Source organism: Myotis brandtii, unplaced genomic scaffold, assembly GCF_000412655.1.
Source record: "Myotis brandtii unplaced genomic scaffold, ASM41265v1 scaffold1112, whole genome shotgun sequence".
Lineage (NCBI taxonomy): Eukaryota > Metazoa > Chordata > Mammalia > Chiroptera > Vespertilionidae > Myotis > Myotis brandtii.
Window position 1 is genome coordinate 8,602 of NW_005353800.1, and position 25,559 is coordinate 34,160.

General features: G+C 57.6%; 1 protein-coding gene across 1 annotated transcript in view; it reads right to left on the bottom strand.

The window, feature by feature from the left end:
- Positions 1-2,933: 2,933 nt before the first annotated feature.
- Positions 2,934-25,559, bottom strand: part of INCENP (inner centromere protein antigens 135/155kDa) — a 24,725-nt gene continuing 2,099 nt past the window's right edge. Inside the window, exons 2-19 of the mRNA XM_005857465.2 lie at positions 21,946-22,096; positions 21,419-21,532; positions 19,871-20,529; positions 17,957-18,008; positions 17,062-17,116; positions 16,129-16,207; positions 15,151-15,202; positions 14,637-14,754; positions 14,434-14,568; positions 13,900-13,911; positions 10,172-10,281; positions 9,978-10,098; positions 9,503-9,625; positions 8,593-8,756; positions 6,833-6,911; positions 6,567-6,659; positions 4,692-4,842; positions 2,934-3,398 (exon numbers count right to left, since the gene is read on the bottom strand). Of these exons, the coding sequence (XP_005857527.1) occupies positions 3,184-3,398; positions 4,692-4,842; positions 6,567-6,659; positions 6,833-6,911; positions 8,593-8,756; positions 9,503-9,625; positions 9,978-10,098; positions 10,172-10,281; positions 13,900-13,911; positions 14,434-14,568; positions 14,637-14,754; positions 15,151-15,202; positions 16,129-16,207; positions 17,062-17,116; positions 17,957-18,008; positions 19,871-20,529; positions 21,419-21,532; positions 21,946-22,085 (2,472 nt within the window). The 5' untranslated portion in view covers positions 22,086-22,096 and the 3' untranslated portion in view covers positions 2,934-3,183. The remainder of the gene's footprint in view (positions 3,399-4,691; positions 4,843-6,566; positions 6,660-6,832; positions 6,912-8,592; positions 8,757-9,502; positions 9,626-9,977; positions 10,099-10,171; positions 10,282-13,899; positions 13,912-14,433; positions 14,569-14,636; positions 14,755-15,150; positions 15,203-16,128; positions 16,208-17,061; positions 17,117-17,956; positions 18,009-19,870; positions 20,530-21,418; positions 21,533-21,945; positions 22,097-25,559) is intronic.

The following is a 25,559-nucleotide window of genomic DNA, read 5'->3' on the forward strand; positions in this document are numbered from 1 at the left end:
AAAAAATATATTTTATTGATTTTTTACAGAGAGGAAGGGAGAGGGATAGAGAGTTAGAAACATCGATGTGAGAGAAACATCGATCAGCTGCCTCCTGCACACCCCCTACTGGGGATGTGCCCAGCAACCAAGATACATGCCCTTGACCGGAATCGAACCTGGGACCGTTCAGTCTGCAGGCCGACGCTCTATCCACTGAGCCAAACTGGTTAGGGCTATTACTTTTTTCCAGTGTCATTGATTTATGCTCTACTTTTATTATTTCTCTTCTCCTGCTTATACTTTTATTTGCTCTTCTTTTTCTTAAGTGGAAGCTGGGGTCACTGATATGAGACTTTTTTTCCCCTAACATAGCATCTAGTGCTATAATTTTCCCTCTAAGTACAGCTTTCACTGCATCATAAGATAGAAGGTCAACACACAAAAGTTAACTGTTATGGTCCATATACCAGTGAACAAGTAGAAACCAAAATTAGGAAAACAACACCATTTACAATAGCTCCAAGAAAATAAATACTTAGCTCTAAATCCAATAAAACTTGTACAGAATCTGTAGCTGAAACTACACAACGCTGGTGAAAGAAACAAACAAAAAAATGGAAATAAGTGGAGATATGTCATGTTCAAGGTTTAGAAGATTCACCATCATAAATATTTGAACTCTCCCCAAACTTATCCTATAGACTTAATGCAATTCCAGTGAAAATCCCAGTAGGGCTTTTGTATAGATAAGCTGATTCTGAAATTTACAAAGGAAGGCAAAACTTACATAGGAGGAAAAGCCAAAATAATTTTGTAAGAATAAAGTAGGAATCACACCACCAGATTTTTTTAAAAATATATTTTATTGATTTTACATAGAGGAAGGGAGAAAGATAGTTAGAAACATCGATGAGAAACATCAATTAGCTGCCTCCTGCACGCCCCCTAGTAGGGATTGAGCCCACAACCAAGGTACATGCCGTTGACCAGAATTGAACCCAGGACCCTTCAGTCCACAGGCCAACACTCTATCCACTGAGCCAAACCCATTAGGGAACACTACCAGGTTTTTAAGACACAAAAAGCTACAGTAATCTTGACCATGTACTATTGGCAAAAGGAGAGACTCATAGACCAATGGAAGAGAATACCAAGTCTAGAAATAAACCTATATTAAAATGGCTGATTGATTCTTGACCAAGATACAAAAGAAATTCAGTGCAAAAAGAATAGTCTTTTCAACAAAGGGTCCTGGAACAAGTGGACATCCATTCACGTGTCCCCAAACAAAAACCATAAACCTCACACTTTGAAAAAATTAACTCGAAATAGATCATAAATGTAAATTTAATGTTAAACTATAAAACATTTAGAAGAAAATCAAGAACTGAGGCTAGACAAAGATTTCTTAGACATGCCACAAACAGCATAATCCATGTAAGAAAACAATTTGATAAACTGGATTTCACCCAAATAAAAACTGTTGCTCTCTGAAAACCCGTTAAGTGAAGAGACAAGCTGCAGACCAGGAGAAAATATTGCAATCACGTAGCTGACAACCAATTTGTACCCATAACCCATAACACATAACCCATAAAAGTCCTTGGCACAACAGTAAGAAAATTACCCAATGCAAAAATGAACAAAAAAGAAAAAAAAGTTAGAAAAGAACAAAAATAATTAAAAGGCAAAACAAATTTAAAAACAAAAAATGAACAAAAGATTTGGACACGTCATCAAAGATACACAGATGGTAAATAAGCACATGAAAAGTATTCACCATCATTCCGTTAGGAAAACGAAAATGAAAACCACAGTGAGCTTTCACTACGCATCTATTAAAGTGGCTAAAATGAGAAATCCTGACAACACCAAGTGCCGACGAGGATGCAGAACAACGGCAACTACCTTTTTCTAAAACACGATAGAAACACGCTCAGAGGAAGTAAGATTTTGACATGGTGACTCACCATTTGACTCAACACAAGTTTCTAGTCAGAGAATATATGGAATCAACTTGAACTGTGCACCGAATTTGAAGGAAGTGTAAAATGTTTGCGTGGCCATGGGTGGGGTCCTCTAGATTTCAGCAACCATGGACGCCCACTTCCTCCTTGTTAAAAGCACTCCTGAATGCAGCCTGGGTTGAGCTCTAAAGGAGTCAGCAGGCGTTTTCTGTCAAGGGTCATCGTAGTACTTGCAGCTTCGCGGGCCCTCAGGCCTGTGGCGGCGCCTTCACTCTGCCCCCAGCAGAGCAGTGGGGACAACGGGCCTTTCCATTGGGTGGGTTCCAATCAGACTGCACAGGACTGGCTGCGGCTTGACCTGGCCCCTGGCCCACCGGGGGCTGGAGCGGCAGCGGACAAGGGGCGCCCTCACACATCTAGAACTCAGCTGGCAGCTCCGGGCAGGACCAGGGCCGGCTCCCATGAGCATTAAGCATTTCATTAGCAGCTTCCTGGTTTTGTTGGAAAACATCTCAACTGCTGGCAAGCACGGGCCCGAGGTAGTTTGAAGAGCCATCTCCTTTCTCCTCATCCCTTTCTGCTCCTGTGAAGGAGCTCAACCCGTCACCATCCACGCAGCGAGGGGCTGAGGGACTGCCTTAAGGGGCGGAGCTGCATCAAGAGCCAGTTCTCCGGACCTCAACCCCAGGCCTCTCCCAGGGAATAGCACCCCCCTTACAAACAGGGAGCTCCCCAGAAACACAGGAAGGATCTGCACCTGCCCATCCTGAGAGCAGCAGTGTTTCTCAGGGCCGCCCAGGGAAGGCAGCATAAGCACCCACCGCATCTCATCTCTGGAGGTGGGACCGTGACCTTGAAGCACAAGGACAAGGCACAATGCGTGGCCCCCTGCCCCAGCCCTTCTGGTGGCCCATGACACACGGCGGCAGAGCCAGGGGCCAGGGTCAGCGGAGGCCCCCGGTCTTCACAAAACCCACAGCAGGCTTAAAGGAATGAACTTTATTAATCTACCTGTTAGAGTCCAGGCTAAATTATTGCAACCTATTTACAGAATGCTGCCGGCGGGCCACGTGGGCTGGCCCGGGACTTCCACAGACGCACACCATGTGCAGCCTCCACACAGCCGGGGCCACCAGAACATTTATAGAACATACAGAACCACCCTCAGGGACAGAACACAAGGCAGGAGGGCACAGACCAACGGAGACATGACAGACAGACAGAGGGGCCTGCCTCAGAACTTCTTCAGGCTGTAGGTCAGGCTGCTGGGGACCCGGGGGCCCGGCAGAGGTGGCGAGTTCCAGACGGCGGAGCTGGTGCGCTTGTGGTAGCGAGGCTTGCTCTTCTTGAAGATGTCCTCCAAGTCCAGCTGGCGAATGGTGCCAAAGAGCTCCTGCAGGTTCGGGGGGTGGTAGTACTGGTGGAGGATGGCCTGGCTGAGCTGGGCACCTGCAGGGGACACAGGGCTGGGTCACTGCCTTGGGGATCCCCGTGCACTCTCCACGCCAGCAGGCCCCACCTGCTGCCAGGCCAGCTCCTCGGAGCCCTGCTCCTCCCGCCCCCACCAAACACCATCACCCTCTCCTGCCATCGTCCGGCAGCCGCATCTGCACGCTGGTCCTCAGGCGCTCACAGGGGCCGGGCTCTCATTACCCCACACCCACCTGGAGCCCATCCTTCCTTCTCCCCATTTTATAGTGGTGAGCTGGGCCCAAAGGCACCCGGCTAGTAACTGGCAGAGCCAGGGTTTCGAGCCAAGCTCAGAACTTAAGCCTATGATGCCGCCCGCCCTCGACTCCTGTGCGCAGCTATTTATCTCGGCAGCCAGTCGCTCAGGCCCCGAGGTGGGGGTGCAGACAGAGGGGGCCATCAGGGAGGACCAGGGGGAAGGTGTGCCAGCTTGCTCTACACCAGGCCTTCAGTGTGCTAACTTCTTCCTCAATAACCCTTCTCAGCTGGTGCTATTATCATGCCCATTTCACAGATGAGAAAAAGGAGTTTAAGCTGACGGTCAACTAGTCAGGTGGCTTTGCTAGTCCCCTGGGTCCCTGGCCACAAGGACCCCTGCTAACACCTCCCAAGTGACCGATGCTGGCCGTTAGGGAGCCGGGCTACTGTGGGGCTGAAATGAGGCGGCAGTCCCAAGAGCAAGCTGCCTGCTGCAGCTGCCGGCCCAGCCCTGCACTCTGCCGAGCACCACTGTATGCACGAGCACCACTGTATGCACGCCCGCTCCACTGCCGCAGGCTGCACACCCGGCCCAGGCCGCAGTCACACTCACCCACATCCTGTTTAAGCGCTGGGGCCCGTGAACCGCAAGGTCAAATCCTGCTCCAGTGCCCACCCCCGCGGGCTTCCCTGCCTCCCCAGCGGGATCTCCCACCGGAGCTCGGGGCGCTGCTAAGCCCCATCACCTCTCGGGGCTCTATCCACCCCACGCTGCTTACTTAGGCCCAAGTCTCATCGCCCGCAAGGAGGGGCAGGCCTGCGAGGAGGGCCTAGAGCCGGAACACCCAGCACCAGGTGCCCTCGGCCAGCCCCACGTGCATGTGCTTGGTGAGAACACGGGCGTCAGCATCTGCTCCAGGGGCGAGCCCAGGGGACAGGGCCCCACTCTTCCCTGAGCGCGTCCCAGGCGGGTGCAGGCACCACAGCCTCCCAACACCACACCGGCCCAGCCCCTCCCTCCAGGGCCCGAAGGCACAGTGAGGACCAGGACCCAGAGCTCCGGGCCCTGCTCACCTCTGGCCCAGGAGGGGATGGGCTTCCGGGGATGCGACTCATCATCGGTGGAGTCATCGCTATTCAGGTCCATCCCGTAGTTGTCCGGGTTGATCTTGGGGGGAGCCCTGTGCCCCTGTGGCGTCATTTGATAGGAGGTACAAGCTGGAGACTGGGAAAGTAAACGAGGGCATCAGCGCCCCTCCCCCTCCGAGGGGCTGGGGCCCGGCCACCTCCCCTCCTGTCACAGGAGAAGTCAAAAGGCTCAGGGCCAAGTAAAGTCACACCATACACAACCGGCCTCCGCCTGCTTCATGTGGCAGTTGCGGACGTCCCTCCAGGTCCGCATGTCTCTGTGCACAGCGCCTGGGGACCCCTGGGAACCCCGTGGCCTGACACTTCCTGTGCTGCGCTGAAACCCTCCCTCATAACATGCTGCTTGTAGAGCGCCCAACCGGAAGTCACCTAAGGGCCTGTGAGCAGGCGCTGGTACCAGCAGCCGGTACAGTCAAAAAGGAGAGACTTACAAGTGCCGACATCGGTGTACAACATATTCTAAAAAACGGAGGAAAAAATATCAAGCTGCCAAGTGGCATGCACTGGAGTAAATACAGGCAGCCCTCGGGTTCGTCCTTTCGTGGTTACGTCGCCACCTCCCACTTATTTATAAAAAAAAAAGTTCCGTCATTTCGACATATGTACACATGTGCTTTATGCTTCTTATTTATTTTCCACAAGTAAAGGTCAGGAATTGTTATCTTTCTTTTAAATTGTTTCACTGTTTCCCTTCAGTCCTGCTGTGTCTGTGCTCCATGTGAGTGACGTAGGTGCTTATGGAGGTGGGTTCCCACTTACGGTGAAAATCGCGTTACGTCGCCGTAGGAACGGATCTCCGACGTTACCCGAGGACTGACTGTACTTGTGTCCCCCCCAAATCTGTTAACCCCCCTCCCTCCACACGATGGGATCAGGAGGGGGGCCTCCGGGGGGTGCTCAGGTGATTCGGGTGGAGCCCTCGTGGATGGATCAGTGCCCTTCAAACAGAGGCTCCAGAGCTCTGTCTCCTCCCCTAACCCCCTCCCCCCCACCTCCGAGGGCACAGCGGGAAGAGCTGTCTGTGAACCAGGAAGCGCCCCGCAGACACGGACTCTGCGGGCGCCTTGGCCTTGGCAGTCCTGTCTCAATGCTCGCTTCAGCCACCGGTCTCCGCAGCCAGGGACTAGGACAGGAGGTACAGTCCTGTCCACTCAGAACTGTCCATAATGTTTAGGCATGTAAAAACACAGCGCTTTCATCTGAGGCTCCTTTACTTTCTACTCTTTTATAGGGTGTCCCAAAATTCACGCAAGATTTGAATTTTGCATGAGCATTAACAACAACAACAAAAAAATAAAAGCCTAATTTTACTTGGTTTATTGAATCAGATTCTAATATCTGTTGCCCTTTGATTTCAATCCCTTCAATTTGATAAGCATGACCAAGTACCAATTATGGCCCAGGAGCAGGGACAATGAAGACCAATGAAGACCACGGCTTTGCGTATGTGCCAGCAAAGCCGTGGAGGCCATTTACCCGATGTGCTATTCCATAAATAACCCTATACTGTATACTTTATGAATCCATAAAAAATTTACAATTTTTAATTATAAACCTGTGTTTTCTATCAAAATTACTTCTTGCGTGAATTTTGGGACACCCTATATAAAGTTTAAGTTTCTCTTCTTAAAAAAACAAATTCTATTTTAAGATTAAGAAAGAACACGCGTATCCAGAACAGTGAACTACTGGCCCCCTGCGGCCTCCCTTTCTTAGGGTCCTTAGATCCGACCAGGCCCCCAGCTCCGGAAAGAGAAGAATCAGAACCCGGGCTCCTCGCTGCCCGGGGCCCAGCCTCACCTGCACGTCCACGGTCGTGTTCAGGCTTTTGCTGGCCGCGGCAGCCTCCCTGGCTTTCTTCTCCTGCTCCTCCTGCAGACGCTGCTGCTCTTCCTGGGACCAGCAGCCGGCCGGGGGTTAGGGACCGAGTGTATGTGCTCTGCCCGACCCCCGGCCCACCCCACACGGCCAAGCAAGGCAGTTCCCGCCCCGGAGCCCCCATGTCAGGGCTCCCCGCCCAAAGCTCAGCACAGACCCGAGCGAGCCCAACCCCTGGCTGCCTGTACCTTTTTCTTCTTCTCCTCCAGCTCCCTCTGCAGCCTCTCCCTCTGCAGCCGCAGGGCCTTCTCCCTCTCCTGCTGCTCCCTGAGGACCAAGCACGGGCCTGTCAGGGCAGGAAGCTGAGCCCTGGCTCGGTTCCCATCCCTGCCAGGGAAGCCGGGCCCATGGCGCTGGCCGAGAAGGCGGAATGGCAGAACGGGCACAGCAGCCAAGGGCCCACCGCCGCGCCTGTGCTCCAGGGACTGGAAAGCGCACAGCCAGGGGCAGGGAGCACGCGGCTTCGGGGTCACCAAACCTGGCCCCGCTTCCAGCTGACGTAGGTCTGAGCCGCAGTCTTGCCTGCTGCACAGCAGGGATCCTGGCACCTTCCCTCCAGTCGCCCCGAGAATCAGGTGAGAAAACCTGAGCTACCTCGGACGGTCCCGCCCACAGGGGGGCCTTGGGCTCCGAGCCTGGCGTGAAGCGGGGCTGGGCCGTTATTGGGCTTTGGCGCCACCTCCACTTACAGCTGTGGCTTGAGCGAGGCCTTTAACCCTCTGCGCCTGCCCCCCTCTGGGAGGGGGAGCTGCTGGTTCCTACGCCACAGGGCCTTCACTCGAGGCTTCGACAAGAAACACGTGTGGAGTGTGGAGCGCAGCACCCACCTCCGCTGCCAACCATTACGACCCTTACCCGTCACCCCCATGAAGACCCTGGCATTGGGTGGCACACATGCCATCCTAAAGCCACATCAACTGTCACCCCACCGTTTGTCCCGCCCAGACCCGTCTCTGACTCTGCCACAGGACCAGGACACCTTGGTGTCAATCAAGAGGCACAGGGAGCCCTGGCCAGGTCACTCCAGTGGTTAGAGCGTCGTCTCGCTACACCAAGGTTGCGGGTTCGATCCTGGGTCAGGGCACACACAAGAATCAACCAATGGCCCTAGCCAGTTTGGCTCAGTGGAGAGCATCGGCCTTCGGACTGAAGGGTTTGGTTCTGGTCAAGGGCACATGCCTGGGTTGCAGGCTTGATCCCTAGTAGGGAGCATGCTGGAGGCAGCCGATCAATGATTCTCATCATGTTTCTATCTCTCTCCCTCTCCCTTCCTCTCTGAAATCAAAAACTAAAAACATAAAAAGAATCAGCCAATGAAGGCATAAATAAGTGGAACAAATCAACGTTTCTTTCCATATAAAATCAGTAACTTAGAAACTTAAGCACAGGGAGCAGGCCCCTGCGGCTCAGGCCCCGGCTTCCACTCCCCACTCCGCTCGCAGGGCTGGCTGCGGGTCCTGCCCGCACAGAGACCTCTGCCTCTGAGAGCTCCAGACCCAGGCTCTGCTGCCATGGATACCAAGGGGGGCAGTCAGAAATGATGGGGGCGGGCGGGGGAGCTGAGTTCTCATCACCACAGAGGAGGCACGGTTAGTGGGCTCTGCAGTGCACCTCAAAGAACTCCTGCTCAAATGCACACACACCCCCACCCCACCCTGTCAGCTGAGGACAAAATGAACCAAGGGGGCAGCACACCGGCTGGAGGCAGGACAGGAGAGTCCCAAGTGAGCCCGCCCGTCACACCTTCCCCTCCCAGAGCCACCACCACATTCGGGCTGCAGACCTCTGGGTGCGGAGCCAAGGGAAGCGTGACCCTCTTTTGCCAAGCCCAAGGGAAGCTGCCCCAGGGGGCCGCTCGGTCTCGCGTGTACACACACACACACGTGGCAGGACGCCGCCTGGGCCCCCAGGGGCTGCCCCCGCCAGCCTGGCCCTCCGGCTCCCTCACCTCTCGGCCTGGAGCCGCTCCTGTTCCCTCCGCCGCTCCTGCTCCCGCTGCTCCGCCAGCCTCTTGGCCTCGGCCGCCTTCCGCAGCCGCTCCTGCTCCTGCTCCTCCTCCTCCTCCTTCTTCTTCTTTTGCAGCAGCTCTTGGTGTCGCCTCTCTTCCTCCTCCTGAGAACGCAGAACAAGGTCAGGGGCTCAGGCCAGGCCTGGGAAGGAGGCATCAGAGACGGTCAGGGGCTGAGCCAGGGTGGCCCCACACCAGGCATCACGGAATCACCGCCACCAGCCGGAAAGGCATGTTGCAGCAACTGCTTCTGCGGCAGGTTTGGTAGTTAAGGCACAGACGGGAGCCGGACGCACTCGCTGAGACACTGGGCTACCTTTTAAGCCCTCTGGCCTTGGTTTCCTCATCGATCAAATGGGGACAAAAACACGAATACCTGCACCTCACATTCCCAGAACAGTGCCTGGCACGGAGCACACACTCAGCAAACTTAGCCGTGAGTGTCACAATCCGACGGACTCGTGTTCCCCAGGGTCGTAAGATCGACAGCTCCAAGGAAGAAGTAGGTCCCCACTCGTACAGGTGACCGTCCCACCCTCACAGCAGCCCTACCGAGTAGATCCCACCGCCACCGGAAGGACCCAAAGCACCGAGAGGTCCAGTGGCCTGTGCGGGCCACGCGGCTAACAAGGGGCAGAGCTGAGACCGGAAGTCTGGCTTAGAGTCCATGTCTGAACCCTCAAAGTGCCATCTCCAACGTGTTTGTTAATCCTCCTCAGAGCTGGATGCCACAAGCGCCACCAGAATTAAGCCAACCAAGTGGGGTGTGCCCAGCAGCCCTCAGGGGCTCAGGCAGCGCCCACCTGCCGCCCCTCCTCCTGGACGCCCACGCCCGCCCCCTGCATCGCACCTGCTGCAGCCTCCTGAGCCTCCGTGCCTCCTCCTCCTGCTTCCTGCGCGCCTCCATCTCCTCCAACTTCTTGGCCGCTGCCTTTTTCTTGGCCTTCTCCTCCGCCAATCGCTCCTCCTTGGCCTGCAGAGCCCACCCACATGTGCCCGTGAGAGCAGCCCTCCTCACTCAACCCTAGAGCGGGTCTCAGAACTGTGACAGGCACCCAAGGCCCCTGCAAACCCGCTCGTCCCTCACAGCCCAGGGAGGGGCGCCTGGCGCCAGCCCTGCCCAGAGCACCAGCCACCCACTCGCCAAGGGCTGCTGCTTACACCTCCGCCCTTGGGGGGCGCAGAACCAACTCCAGGCCCTGGACGCAGAGGAGAGGCGCCCAGGGCGTCAAGCCCCTAACTTATGAGGGTCCAGTTCTAACCCTCGGGCCCCAGCAGGGAACAGCCCACTGAAACCTGGCCGCCCACCAGCCCAGGGCCCGCACCTTCTCGGTCTTCTCATCCAGCTGAGCCAACTTCTGCTCAATCTGCTTCTTCTTCTCCTCCTTCATCTGCTCCGCCCGCTCCCGGGCCTGCAGCACCTTGCGCAGGCGCTCCTCCCGCTTCCTGTGAGCACAGGGCCGTCAGGGGGAGCCCAGCACGGCCTGGGCCGCCCAGGGCCGGGACCTGGGCCACTTACAGCTTCACCTCCTCCAGCCGCTGCCGCTTGGCCTCCTCCACCTTCTGCCTGCGGAGCTGCTCCGCCTCCTCCTTCCGCCGCAGCTGCTCCAGGCGCTGCCGCTCCTTCTCCTGGGTGGGAGGGGGTGTGAGGAGGACGGCCCAGGGCTGGGCCAGGGGCATGGCTGGCCCAGGACAACCCCCCAGAGCCCACAGCCTCGAGATGGGCAGCAGCATCAGACTGCTTCTGAGGGCAGAGTCACCCCCAAACACCCTCCATTGCCACTCAGGCTGAGGCCTTCCTTCGTCTTTCTGCTCAGGACACCTAAGGCCCTCGACTTAGCCCTGCCAAACTGTGGGCAGCACAAAAAAATAGGTTCAAAATTGGATGTACGCTCTGAGGATACCTATGTTCAAGTGCATTGGGAAGGAGAAGGAAGAACGAGACTGGGAATCTGACTGTGCTTTGCAACCTGTTTACGCTGTGTGTGCGCTGTAACAAGTGATCACAGCATTCTCAAGACAGCGGGAAAGGAGTCATCTCGGCCAGCAGGAGATCCGAGGAAGAGCAAGATGGACATTTTAGAACTAATAGTACAATCCCTGCACTAAAGGCAGTGGGTGGGTCCAAGGGCAGATGCAGATAAATTAATAACATGCATCCACTCTGAACACAGAGAAAACATATGGAAGAAAAATTAATAAGCCTGAGGCAACCTTGAGATGGCACCAAAGGTCTATCGCTTGTGCCATCGTCATTCACAACGGGAAGAGTGCAATGCAGGGGAAAGTGTGGAAAAATAACGGCTTGGAAACGCTCCAAATTGGGTAAAAGACATAAATTTACAGATTCACGGAGGTCATCGAAACCCAACTAGGATAAATCCAAGGAAAGCCATGTCTCGCCACATCATAATCACACAGCTGAAAACTTAACCCAAAGGGAAAAATTCTCAAAAACAGGCACAAACAAAGACACATTACTTAAGGGTGGGGGTGAGGTGGGGCAACGATCTGAATGACTGAAAACTTCTCATCAGAAACGATGGCTGCCAGAAGGAAGTGGCACCACATGGGTAAAGTGCTGAGAGCAAAGAACTGGTCACTAAGAACTATCTGCATTCAGTGACAACATCCTTCAGAAATGAAGAAACTAGACAGCCCTCGCCAGTTTGGCTCAGTGGATAGAGCGTCAGCCTGTGGACCGAAGGGTCCCGGGTTCAATTCCAGTCAAGGGCACATACTTAGGCTGCAGGCTCTTCCACAGCCCAGGCCCTGGATGGGGCACGTGCAGGGAGGGGGCAACCAATCGACGTGTTTCTCTCACATTGATATTTCTCTGTCTTTCCCTCTCTTACACTCTCTCTAAAAAATCAATGGAAAAATGTCATAGGGTGAGGATTAAAAAAAGAACACCAAAAAAAAAAACCTGGAGAATTTGTTGCCAGCAGACTCCCTCTCAAAGAATTACTAAAGGAAGTCCTCCCGACAGAAAGGAATACCAGAAGGAACCGTGAGACATAAGAACTAAAGAACAGTAAGGATGGTAAGTCTCTGGTTAGATACGATGGACCGTTTTCCCTCGAGTTCTTGACCATGTGACAGTGGGAGCAGGACTGGTGACAGCCTGGCAGGGCAGTTGATGTATGAGGCTGTGGCGTGTAAGAGAAGAATGCACACAGCGGGGAGAGTGAGATTTCTAATTGCAACTGAACTGAGATCGAAGCGACTGGGAAAGCCCTGGCCGGTGTGCTCAGTGGATAGAGCATCGGCCTTCGGACTGAAGGGTCCTGGGATCGATTCTGGTCAAGGGTAAATGCCTGGGTTATGGGCTCAATCCCCAGTGCGGGGGCATGTAAGACACAGCCAATCAATGATTCTCTCTCATCATTGATATTTCTATCTCTCTCTCCCTTTCCCTTCCTCTCTGAAATAAAAATAAATTTAAAAATAAAAAAATAAAGTGACTGTGAAAGTATGTAACGCCTAGAGCAACCAGCGAAAAACTGTAAAATGAAATAGTCAACATCACAACAGACAAATTAAAATGGAATACTAAAAATGCTCATGTGGACCTTCACAAAACATAGGTTTCAGCGTATAATTTTCAACAGAAACTTCACTGTACATTTTTAACATAAAAATATTTCTTTTCTTGAAGACAGAGAAAGAGAAAAAATGAGCCATGGAGGCGGAGTGGGTGCGGGAAGGCCCTGGAGGAGGCTGCGGGTTTGGGGGTCCCCCCGGGGGGGATTAGGTGGCCTTTGGCTGGCTCTCTCTCCAATGGGCCGGACCCACAGACCAGCAGGAGGCTGGTCCTCGCGCCATCACACCGCCTGCTGTCTGTGGGGAAAGCACCTGGGAAGCGAAAGCGGGTGCCGCCGCCTCTTCCTGCCCCGAGAGCCTGTGTACAGGCTCCCGCCTTCAGCAAAACAGGTTTTTGCCCCAAAAGCTGAGCTACCATCCCCAGCACAGGCCAGAGGACTCGGAGTCGCACTGTGAGTTTCACAGACAGCTGTTCGTATCATAGAAGGTGCTTCCGCACTGCCCCGCCCGACGGAGGGCTGGACTGTCCCTGTCCTGCCTTCAGAGCTTCAACAAGCAGTCACCCTGCACGCCAAGCCCTGTGCTGGCTTCTGGACACGACTTTCTGGTCACCCGATCTCTGTGCGGGGCCAAGGACACTGACGCCCAGAGATTAGGAACCAGCCCAAGGCCCTGGGACCTAGCGAGGACCCTGTCTCCTGAGGACTGTCCTCCCCCCACCAGATGCCCTGGGCAGGGGCCTGGGCTCCCCAAAGCAGGAAAAGGCCGTTTCCCAGACCGCTCGGCCATCCCTTGAGCCTGCAGGGCCCCGTTCAGTCGGGACGGGGCACAGGTCCCTGTGGGGTCAACAGTCCGAGTCTGGTCCACAGCTCTGGGCCTCGGTGCCCGGCAGGGGCCTGGCAGAGAAGCAGGCATGAAGGGCTCCCAGCCCGCTTGCTGGCAAATTGGAAGGTAAGCCCTCGCCATGGCCACCCAGAGAGCAGCCTCCTCGCAGGAGAGGCCAGTTCAGGGCCCACCTGTCCACCTGCTTGGAAGCCCTTCATCTGCCAAGCCCACGGCCAGCTGCGAGGCCCTCGGGCCCTCGGTGGGAACTTGGCAATGAAGCAGCTGCCGCTGTGCAAGGTGGAGCCCCGGGGAGCCAGGATTCGGCCAGCAGATCCCAGCTCTGTGCTCCCAGCTCCCGGCTGGGCCCAGCCCTGAGGTGTCTGAGAAGAGACCAGCTTCTGTGGCCTCCTCTCCAGAGACCACTGCTGACAGCCCCCCTGTCACCTGCCTGGCCTTCCAGCACCCATTGCTCCGCCCTGCCCTCCGGTGGTAGCTCAGGTGTGTGGCCCAATAAACCTCAGCTCAGACCCCGAGAGGAAGCCCAGGGCTGGGCAGGAGGGAGGGAGGTGGCTGTGGGGAACTTCACGCTGTGGCCTGTGGCAGCTGCAGGTCACACACCCTGTGCTTCCTCTGCCTCAGGGAGGCCCTAACACACCTCCTCCTGGCAGCAGGCAGAGGCAGAGGCAGAGGCAGAGGCAGAGGCAGATGGGGGGAGGAGGCCGCGCCCAGCAGGGCCCCAGCGCCCCGGGTTCACCGCCCGCCGCCCTTACAGCTCCCCTTTGAGTGTTAGTGCCTCTGCGCGTGGTCAGTGTGCAAGGCTGGTTACAGCAGCAAGTGCTGGGCGGAGCGAGGTTAAGGACAGGAAGAGGTTTTACTTACAACGAAGCTGCACTGTGGAGGAGAGGAGACAGGGAAAAGCCGAGTTAATGCCAGCCAGGGGAAGTCCTGGAAGCTGGCCAGGCTCCTGGCTATGCCAGGGCGTCTGCTCGGGCCGCACCCTCTCATCTCACCCAGCCCACATCCCACCAGCGTGTCCCTCACCTTAACCCTCCAGGCACTGGGGTGTGGAATGGGGGGCAGGGCGGGGGCCTGCTAGGCCAATTCCGCTACTTCCCAGCCCAGGGGCCACACTGAGATGGCCAAGCCTCTCGGCCACAGCACAGAACCCAAGAGTTCAGGACAATCTCAGATGTCGAGGCAGCCCATGGCCAAAGAGGCCTGAGCCGGCCGTGGGCCAGTGCCAGGTCACACCTGCCTGGGCGCAGACGCACTGCTCCCAGCAGCCTCGGGGCCAGCCAGAGCCTCAGGGCCAGCCAGGAGCCTCGGGGCCAGCCAGAGCCTCAGGGCCAGCCAGGAGCCTGTGGCCAGGCAGCCCCTCTGGCAGAGCTCAGCTCGGGGCACGGGCTCCCTCACCTTCGGGTCCATGCGCAGGGGAGTGTTGCGCTTAATGAAGGATTTCATGACGCTGCAGCGGGAGGCGGACGTCGGGGTCATGAGCATCTGGTTCCTCTGCACGGTGTGCAGGAAGGTCCGGGGAGGCCGCACCGCCTGCGGATGGGTCAGCGTCAGGACTCAGGGCGGGCCCAGGCCCTGAGGGTGGGCCGACGCCCACTCACCTTGCTGGCCGGACAGGGAGGGGAAGGGGTCTTGCTCCGGGGGGGCTGCAGCTCCTCCTCGTCCAGCTGCTGCTCCTCGTCGAGCTCACTCACAGCCTGCTTGTAGCTGCGCTTCCTCCTGCAGGCACGGAGGCAGCAGCATCACAGGGCTGACCCGGGCACCCCCTCCAGAGCCCTAGCCACACCCCATGAAAGTTCACCCCATGAAGAAAACCGGGACCAGCCCATTGGATTCTAGGCGGCAGAGGTGGGGTCTCCCTGACCGCCCCTCCACTGCCCAGGCAGAGAAAGGGAAGTGGCCAGTCCAAGGTCACACGGCCAGGAGGACACAGAAGGATGGGGTCTAGGATCTGGACACTCCCTCCCAGGCCAGACTCCCCAGCATCAAGCTGCCTCCTTCATCGGGTCAGAGCACCAGCCCCTGACCACAGGCCCATCCTCCCCAACAGGACTCGAGGTTCATGCGCTCTGGGCCCCTCGGAACAGTGGCCCACCCCCCTTCCCCGATACAAACCTGACACTCTGCGGTGGCTCCGTGGGGCCATCTGTTTGGTGGGTCTTGGCCTCTGTGAAGACAGCAATTTCAGTGAGGGAGCAGGGACAGCATGGCGGGTCGGGAAGGGGCCCACTGGCACAGCCGTGGCAGACCCCAGGGTGGCCCGGGGCAGAAGCATCAGCCTAGGCAGATCTGTGGACACCCAGAGCCAGCACAGCATCCCCGGCCCATGGACCGCTCACCCCCAGCCGGGCCTGTGAGAACTGCAGGACAAACCAGGGCTGAGCTGGGGGACCCTGCAGCAGCGGAAGCCTGTGGAAGGTGCAGGCTCTCCCAGGCCACTGACAGCTTCCCAACCCCCTCCTCCTGGCCCTCAGCTGGAGCCCACGTGACAGGAGGGCGGGGCTCCCATGAGCGTCCAAACAGGAGGGGATGGGTACATGTTGTTTCACAGCCAGGACAAAGCTCGGAGCTCTCCCGCTCCCTGCATTCCAAAGGGGCCTTGCAGCCCCTGGGAGCTGTGGGGCCGGCATGGCCATCGTCCCTGACCCGGCCGGGGTCACTGGGGAAGCCAAGTTCAAGACCCCGCAACTACAGCACTCTTTCTCCCCACCAGGGAGACGGGAGCTGGACCCCAGGCACCTATGGCAGAGCCTAGGGCACTCCTGTTCCCTGTAGACAGGGACCCACAAAGGTGGGAAGTGAGCCAGTGCCAAGGACAAAACAAGACCCAGCACAGAACAAGACCACTGCCCCTGGAGTGGCGTTCCAGGCCTCGCCCCAATCAGGCCCTGCCCCCCGTTTCCTGCACCAACCAGCCATGGCCACTCACACGACACTTGGCAGCAGCTCCAGCCAAAAGGCGGGGGATGGGTCTCATTTACCTTCAGCATCAGCCCAGAAAATGGGGCTTCCCTCTCCCCGAGAGCAAGGCAGGCCGAGGCCCAGGCCCGCCTGGCGCTGGGTATGTGCACACGGCAGGTCAGGAAGACTCACCTCGCTGCCCCACGGAGGGCGTGTCCTGGCCACCGGCCGCAGGCTGCGAGCCGGGCGTGCCAGTGACAATCTTGGGGACCTGAGGAAAGAACCAAGACTTTAGGGGTCTACCCACGAGGCTTGCAACCAGGGCAGCGGCAGTGTATCCCGGGCAAACCCCCTGAACCTGCCCCCTTTTCTCTGACTTCTTAGTGAGCCAGCGCAGCCCAGCCTGGGCTCATTCCCCCCCCCCCCCCGCCAGTCCCTCGCCTGTTGTCCCAGCCCTTCCTTGTTTCACTGTCCCCAGCTTTAACCAACGTCCCCTAAAATTCAAAGTAAACCCTAGTCGGTTTGGCTTGGTGGACTGAGTGTCAGCCTGCGAACTGAAGGGATCGGTTTTGATCCAGTCAAAGGCAGGTACCTCGGTTGCAGGCTAGATCCCCGCCCCTGGTCGGATGCGTGCGGGAGGCAACCAATCATGGTATGTCTCTCAGAGCCACGTTTCTCTCTGTGTGTCTCTCCCACTCTCTCTAAAAATCAATGGAAAAATATCCTTGGGTGAAGATTAACAAAAAAATAAATAAATTTTAAATAAATAAATAAAAATTTTAAATAAGACTCTAGCCCTGTCCAGTGTGGCTCAGCAGATAGACCATTGCCCTGCGCACCGAAGGGTCATGGGTTTGATTCACGGTCGAAGGCACATCCTGGGTTGCAGGTTCAATCCCCAGCCCCATTCAGGATGCATGTGGGAGGCAACCAATCGATGTGTCTCTCTCATATGGGTATTTCTCTCTCTTCCCCCGCTTCCCTTCCACCCTTAAAAAAGAAAACCAATGGGAAAAATATAGTCACGTGAAGATGAAAAAAAAATAATAGGACTTTAGGGACTCACAGCACAGAGCACACGCCCAAGGCCCTCGAGCCCTCCCCTCCCTGGCCTGCCCGCCTCACCTCTGGCTCAGCCTCCACCACAGGCTCAGCCTCCTTGCTGGGGTCCTCCTCGGGGCTGAAAGCAGAGCAGGAGACACTGTGAGACCCACCAGCCCAAATCGCCCACAGGTGCTCCACCTCCAACCCCCAGGGAGAGACCCGGGAGGGGTGCATGTCAGAGACCCTGGTCTGGGCCGAAAACCCACAGCCCCCGGCAGGACGGGAGGAGCAGGGCTCTGGAGCACCTGCTGCCTGAGGGATGTCAGCTCTGAATGTGCCTGACCCACCCCTATCGGGGCCTTGACTCAGGATGGGAGCTGCCTCCCCGCTCCCCCTCAACCCCTTGGGCCTGGGCAGCCACGTCTCTTTTGAGGCCTGCTCTCCGCTCACCACGGGGCCAGCAAAGCCAGCAGCTCTGCCGTCACCCTGTCCCATCCCAGGCACTGGCCCCTGCTGCAAAGCAAGGTGTGGGCCTAGTGTTAGCGCCGGCAGGATGCAGCCCCCAGGACGGGAGCGCCAGCCCAAAGCAGCACTGGGTGCGATCCCAGAGCAGGGAGCAGCCCAGCCCCTTCTCCCGCCCCGACTGGCAGGTGGCTCCTCCTGGCTGCACTGGCTCGTCCACAGGCCTTGGGATCTGACAACCTATGGAGCCCACATCCCCAGGATGAGGCTGGAGGGGCTAAGGCCAGGCCAGGGCTGACAAGTGATACTGACCGGCAATGTAAGAAGACCTGACCCCGTGCCCCTCACTTCCTGGTCAGACTGGGGCAGGGCCAGGGCTGCAGCAGTGGGCAGTGCCCAGGAGGGAAAGGCCGGGCATCAGAAATGCTTCCAATCCTAAGCACACCAGGACAACCTGGCCCCGGTGTGTCCTCCCAGACCTAGGAAGGCCCCCAAAACCTGGAACTGAACTCACCTGACTTTTTGGGGCACCTCAACATTTAGGAGTCTCTCCAGGTAACTGTGACCTGAGGGGAAAACAAAGGAACAAAAGCTGACCTCAGAAACCAGCCAAGTGCCACCTGGCTGATGGCTCAGTGGTTAGAGCACCAGCCCTCGGACCTTCTCCCTCTTGACCCTCTTCTTGCCACAAATGCAAAGCAAATGACAGGGCGCTGGGGGCCTGGATTCAGATCCAAAAGCGGAACAGGTTCTAGAGCAGTGGTTCTCAACCGTGGCGGCACATTAGAATCACCTGGGAATCTTTTTAAAATCCTGATTTCTCGGCCTCATCCTCCGGAAATTCTGTTTCTTTGTTAGTAATGTTATGGCCTCACCCCATAACAAAGAAACAGAATTTCTGGAGGATGAGGCCCGGAAATCAGGATTTTAAAAAGATTCCCAGGTGATTCTAATGTGCAGCCAAGGTTGAGAACCACTGTTCTAGAGTCTCTCCTGCCCCGCTCCCTGGAGCTCCAGGCTCCACCGCCCCTGGGGCCTCCTGCCAGGATCAGAGTCAGGCCCGAGGAAACCTCTAGGCAGGTCCCACCTGGGCCCTTTTGAAGACCCAAACACAGACGGGGGTCAGACCACACACCTGCACGCGCCCCAGGTTTAGTATCCGAGCCCCGTAGCCCAGAGCAAGCCCTTCCCCGGGTGCCCGCACCGGCCTGCCTCAGCCCCACCCTGGGCTCTCCAGGAGGCCTCCTCCCCAAGTGGCTACTGGCCAGTTGATAGACTCGGTGGCCTCGTTAAACCTCAGTTTCCTCCTCTGTGAAATGGGAAAATACTAGCAGGCTAACAGAGCTACTGGGGGGACCAAATGAGATAACCTTGAGTTTTATAAATCTTAAAGTGCCAGGTAGGTGTCGACTACAATTTTAATCCATAATAATTTAAAACCTGGCCGTCCTCTCCATCAATCCAACTCCCTCTCCTCCTCTGCTGGACCCGTAGCAGCCTCCTCCTCGTCTCCCTGCCTCATTCCCTCCCTCCCTCTAGGACATTTTTAATAAAGTGCCAGGAACTTCCCAACAGCCATCCAGGGCCACAGCCTCGGCATTAGTGGGGCCGAGCCCCAGCGGCCCCATCACTTGCCATTTCATGCCTCAGGGTCTGCCTTCGAGCTGGTCCCTCTGCCAGGGATACCTTTCCCCACATTTGCTCCACCTGGCAGGCCCCACCTCCTCCACGCAGCCAGCCTGCCTCAGAGCTGCCTGTCCTCCTGCGAGGCTCCCACGGGGACCATGGCCCTCTGAGCTGGGAGCCAATGAGGATAGAAACAGGGCAAACACTGTTCTAGGCGCCCTGCGGGGTTAAAGAGGGGACCCCGACCCTTTCAGCAGATGCTGTTACCCCCCAGCTGACAGGTGCGGAGGTGAAGGGACGAACTGGCCCTCACACCCAGCTCGCTGTCCCCCGAGGACGAGTCGGCTGCGTGACTATTCACACCCTTCACCTCAGTATCTTCAGACTCAACCGCTTCCCTCATAGGAACAGCCCACAAACGTGGTGAAGCTGAGCCCGGCAGGACAGCGGGACCCGCCGGCCCTGGGTACAGTCTCGGAATGCGTTAACTACAGGGCCGGCGGCCCACCTCCCTGGCCTCAGTTTCCTCATTTGTCAAACCAGAGGCTTGGCCGAGATCTGCACTGTCCACACAGTAATCACCCGCGAAGTGCGGCTCTGTACACCTAAATTAAAATGTAACAACAGTAAAATCCAGTTCCACAATCACACCCCTGGTTTGTGGCTGGCAGGTGTGAGACATGACATCCCCACAGTTCTCTGGACAGACAGCTCCTCACTGGATGATTAGATGGGTCTCCCAGAGCCAAGCTGGGCGCCCAGGACCCCACTGCACCCCACCCACTGCTGAGCCCCGACTCACAGATGATGCGGGCAGAGGCTGCGGGCTCTTTGGTGGCATTCTGGGCAAGTCTGTTTGACCTGCGGACGGTGCTCCTGGGATTGTCCACCAGGGAGTACTTCTGGGCCAGAGAGTTCTGGGGACCCGGGGAGGACGGGGCGATCAGGCTGCGCCGCACTGACCGCCGGCCCACGAGGGCCTCCTTGGGGGTGGACAAGTTATCCGGCAGGATGGGCGCCAGCACCCGCTCCTGCCACGGGGAGGCTGGAGAGCCGGGTGCGTCCTGCGGGCCCGGGGAGGTCCGTGCAATCCTGACCTGGGGTGTAGCCATCAGAGAGCTCACGGCGACCGACTCCAGTCTCCCGGCCTCTGACTTCTTGGGTGTAGATTCCTCATCCGACGGAGCCGGGGACGGAGCCCGGGCGGAAATGCGCTGGCTGACGTGCTGCTCCGCTCTGTGGCGCTCGCTGACGCCGATCTCCACCCTGGGCACGATCCTGGGCTTCCTGGTCAGCGGGGTGGGAGACTCGGGGATGGGGGACGCAGAAGCCATGATGGCCGCTGCCGCGGCCGCCGCCGCCGCCCGGGTCACCCGCCGCATGACGGTGCCGGTGCCGTTCTCCCTGGCCACCAGCTGCTCCACCTTGTCCTCGCTGATCGCAGACTTCCTGCGGGACAACCTGCCGAAGCCAGCAGAGCAGAGGCTGAGAGACCCAGCAGGGCAGGGGGCACCCAAGTTCGAGCGGGGGGCACCAGTCTCCCCGCGGCCGCCAGCTCAGGGCGAATGTAGGTGAAGGGCTGGGAGGCAGAAGACCGGTTCTGGCCCAGGCTCTGCCCGTTGCCAGGAGACGCTGGGCCGCCCTCTCTGAGCCTCCATCTCCCAGCCTGGGACGGGGGGCAGGCTGGGGCTCCCCGCACTCTGGGAAGATTAGTCAGAGACCTCTCGCTGACTGTGCTCACACCGCCCAGCACCCTGCCGCAGGCTTTGCTCACGTCATCACTGAATCCACGGCGCTGAGAGGCAGGGCCATTCTCACTTTAGATTTGAGGAAACTGAGGCTCAGAGAGGTGGGAATTAACAAAGGGACACAGAGCTTCCTACGGCGCAGAGCTGGGGTATGTGCCCAGGACCTCCTGCCCCAAGGCCCAGCCTCCTTTGCCGGTCGTCTGCAGCCCACGGCCATTTCCATGGGCATCACCACGAGCAGAGCACGGGGCTGAGCAACAGGCCCCGCGGCCACAACTGGTGGCTCTCGCCCAGACAGAAACTTGGATTCTGTCTTTTCCCACCTCTGGAAACACTTCCCATCCTCCAAGGCCCGGATCAGACACCCCGACCCCAACACACTCAGACACACACGCCCTGGTCTCCGCGGTCTTGGGTCATGCTGTTTCCCTGTGATAACTCGCCCTCAGCATGGCCACATGGCGCACATCACCACTCCTGCAGGCCCCTGCTCCCAGGCCGCACGTGGGAATCAAACCCGCCTGTGGGCACCAAGCCTCCAGACTCCGACTGCCCAGCTGTCCACCCCCACGCAGCCAGTGGCAGCCCCCGGCCCCTCCTACCTTTTCCGGATGGGGTCTCTGTTTTCATCCTGAACATATGAAATCCGTTTCTTTTTCCGTCGGTTCTTCTGAGAAGGCGTTTTGGGCATCAGCTCGGGCTCTTTGCTGAATTCTCTGTTTGATAAGAGGAGTGACATTTGTAGCTGCCTGGGACCACTGGCCCCCTCCCCTCCCCAGCCCAGCCCCTACCCACTTCCTAGCAGTGACAGGTCAAGTTGGGGTCACCAGCACCAAGTGAGATCTCCAAGGCCATGTGCCAAGTCCCCTGCCGGGCACTTGGGGCTTCCCCCCAGGGACGCAGCAGGGGAGCAAGGTGGCCAGGGGAGCATGTGCAGCGCCATCCTCTGAGGCCCAGCCCACACCTCTCCTCCCTCTTCCCACTGCACTCGCTCGGGCCGCAGCACCCTGGGCCCTCGGGAGAGACCCCTGTCTGTCGAGCCTGTCCAGTCGGGCAACGGACGGCGATGCCCCCCGAGTGTAGCAGCCAGGAGCCCCTGCGCCTCCTGCCCTGCCCGCCCGGCCCTCACCTGGTGAACATGCGCTTGGCCTCCTCCTCGATCTCCTCGAGCCACACCAAGTGCTTATTGTCCACGTTGCACACAAACTCCATGAGCTTCTGGTCACACAGCTCCAGCAGGTGGACGGGCCCGGGGGCGGTCGTCCCCATGGTGGCTCTGTCTGGTGAAAAACAAAGACAAAAGGCACAGGGCTCAGGGCTGGAGACTGGAACCTTCTCCAGGGAGAGCCTGCCAGGCCAAGCCCCCAGCCCCCAACCCCGAGCCCCCAGTCACCACAAGACACCAAGTGCCTGAACCAGAGCTGAATTCCAAACGCCAACCTAGTCACCTCCTTTTTGCAAAAAAGGACGACCCGTCCTCTTCACACTCTTCAAGGGCCTTCCCTCTGCCCACTCACCACACACCACCCACCCACCGCACACCGTCCCCACAAGTCTACACCTCCAACCCAATTCCGGTATCAACAGTCCCCTTACAAGTGGCCTTTTCTGGGCTCACAGTGTAAGTCACGGCCAGTGGCCTTCCTGGATCAGGGAGAAACTGTGCGGCCACAGGACCCGTTCACCTGCCCAAACGCAGCCCCGCTCCCCCTCTCCTGTGGGTTCTTCCCTTCCTCCCTGTGCCTGAGCAAGGGCTTAGACACAGCCACCCTGAGCCACTCACGAGCTGACCCCCGGCCTCACGCCAAAGAACATGGAACCCAACTGCCTCTTCGAGGGGGGGTTGGGAGGGGCTCTGCTCCGAGGGGGTGCTTCCCCCCACCCCACCCCCCGAGAGGCCCCACCACCTCTCTCCTTGAGCTGAGATGCCCCCGACGTGGGTACGGAAGCAGGAGGGGAGCCGAGGAGCAATGCTTCTTTTTAAGAAACCTCGTGTAGAATTACGGGGCAGGGGAGAATACAAAGCCAGTTTTCTCTCGTTTTCTTAAACAGGAGCAGCTCAGGAGGGGAACCCAGATGGTGGTGGAGGGAAACGCCCGCACTCGCCACCTCCCACAAACACATCAAAATTACACCTAAAATTCAAGTGTAATTCCATCATCCAGAACCACCTGAAGGCTGGCTAAATGGAAGTCCTACAACTAGAGAAGAAGAAAGCAGGTTGAGACTGGTTGGAGGGACAGAGACGGGGAACCAGCTGGTCCAGCACCCACATGGGCTGCGGAGGCCGCCATGAGGAGCAAGGGGTCCCAGACCCACAGCAGACCCCCCCACCCAGGGTCCCAGAGCTGGGAAAATAAGTCCCCATAACTTTGGGCCATAAGAATCAGCAGGGTTTGGGGCTGAGACACACAGAAGCTGCCAGAGACCCAGGTGTCCCTCTTAAAGGGCCGAGCACGAACTTACTCGGACTCACTTCCTTTGAGTTCCAGGGCCAGGAGGTGTTGGGGGACCCAGACACATATGGGGAGGATCTGGATTGTCTGGCATCGGGGGAGGAACTTGGGACAGCTTTCTACCAGACGGAGGTGCTCACAAGGGTCATTGTTCCTGTGCTGGCACCACCCTCATTACAGGGCTGACTGGCAGCCATATCTGAGTCCCCATCAACCTGGAGCACACTGTTTGCTCCACCCCCGTGATTCCCTGAGACCCCACCCCATCCAATTTGCAGCCCCACCCAAGCTGTTTGCAGTAGCTTTTCCATGTGAAAGGCCTGTCCTGGCTTAGGTTTCAGACTTTGCTAAAATCTCTCAAACAAGGTGCAGCTGGTGTCAGCATGCCCCAAACCTATCACTAAAGGGCCCAGGATCCGGCACCAGCACCAGCCTGCCTTGCTTCACAGGTGGGCCTCACCTGGGCACTTCCAAACTCGGTACAAATAGGAGGATGCTGCAGGCCTCCCTGGAGGCCCTAGAGCCAGTGCACCCGGTGGACAGCTTCAGACCACAGCAGATTACAACTCTGCACATCCACAAGCAACACACTCGAGGGGCAGCCTCAGTGAGCACCAAAGCCCCACAGAAGCAAGTCCTGCTCCATAGGGGTGTTTCTGCACAGCAGCTCTCCCACTGTAGTCGCAGCTGGTCCTCACAGCCAATTGGCCTAGAGGTCAACTCCTCCCAGTGAGGCCAACAGCAGTCAAGGCTCAACTACAAAACTGTGCACACAGCCCACACAGGGGCTCAGCTAGAGTGCCCAGCTCAGGTGACGAGGGAGGCTGAGCCGGCCCTACAGACCTATTACACAGGGACACTCTACCAACTCCCGGAGACGTAGCAGCTCTGCCTAATACATAGAAACAAACACAGGGAAGCAGCCAAAATGCGGAGACAAAGAAACATGTCACAAGTGAAAGAAAGGGAAGCGAGCAAACCACTGGGTAGATTTCAAAACCACGGTTACAATAGTACTACTCAAGGATCCTCATGAGGACCTTCACGGGAGTTAGTGAGACTTCCCAGGTCTTCCACAGGGAAGCTTGTGTTTAGCAGAGCTCAGCTTTAAAAGGGGCCACAAGTTAGGACAAAGGTGAGCCTGAGAAAGGAGGGGGTCAGTGCACCAAGGAGGAGGCTCCTGGGAAGAGCAGCATAAATGTCTTCGGCCGTGTCAACCCTGTGCACAAACCCAGAGCACCCCACCTCCCACCGAGAGAGAAGAGAGCTCATCCTCCCCTCCCCCAATACCGCCCTCACACCACACAGCAGACCGGAGGCCCCACCGCCCTCCTTTGCAATGCCTGTTCTTTTTTGAGGGTGCAAGAAGTTAGGGAGCTGCTCCCATTTACCGAGCCCTATTCCATGCCCTAGTCAGGCATCATCTCATTTAATTCTCTCCCAGGTGCAGATGAGGAAACTGAAGCAAAGAGAAATTAACTCAGCCACCCTGGGGTCTGGATTTAAACTGTGCTCTTAAACCACAAGCTACGCTGATTCAACCTCTGACAGGCAGGCATCACGTTTGGGCCTGGGGCATCCCCACCCACCCACCCCCCCTCCAAAGCCAGGGTGTGTTGAGCGAAGGCTAACTGTACAGAAACGGAGTCTGGCACAATCCCATCCCACAACCCGGGCGCTGTACGCTACCCCCGCGTCCAGGTCAACAGGCGGCCTCCCAGACCCGGAGCAGGGTGCTGGGCACCCGGAGGGGACAGGCTTATGTTCTCAGAACCTGTGACCTAGATGGGAGGTGGGGGGTCATCTCCGCCGGCCCCAGTAAGGAAGATCACCTCGCCACGTGAAAGAGGTGACCCGTCCATTCCCAGGCCGAAAGGGGGCAGCCCCCCTCCCCCACCGCCGCCCCTCCGGAGTTGGCGGGACGAGTAACAAATTGCTAACCGCCACCCGGTCGGGCACATTCTTGCACCCCATTCGGCTCGGCTGGGGCTCTCGCCCCACCGCCACCCCGGGCGACTGTCCTGTTATTTTCATTATAGGTCTCAGATGAGCGGCCTTGGCTTCCAGTGGGCCGCCTGCACTGGCCCCCACCTGCACCTGGTCCTGGACTGACCCTTACAAGGGACGTAAACACCCCGCTCCCCCTGCTCTGCCCCGCTGGTGCCATTTTGGTCTCAGCCCTTCTGCTAGCGGATGTAACAATAAATGTATAATCCTTTACCCTTCTTGGCCTCCTGCGTTCCTCCTTCAGCGACCCTAACACACACCCCCTAACACACACACTCCC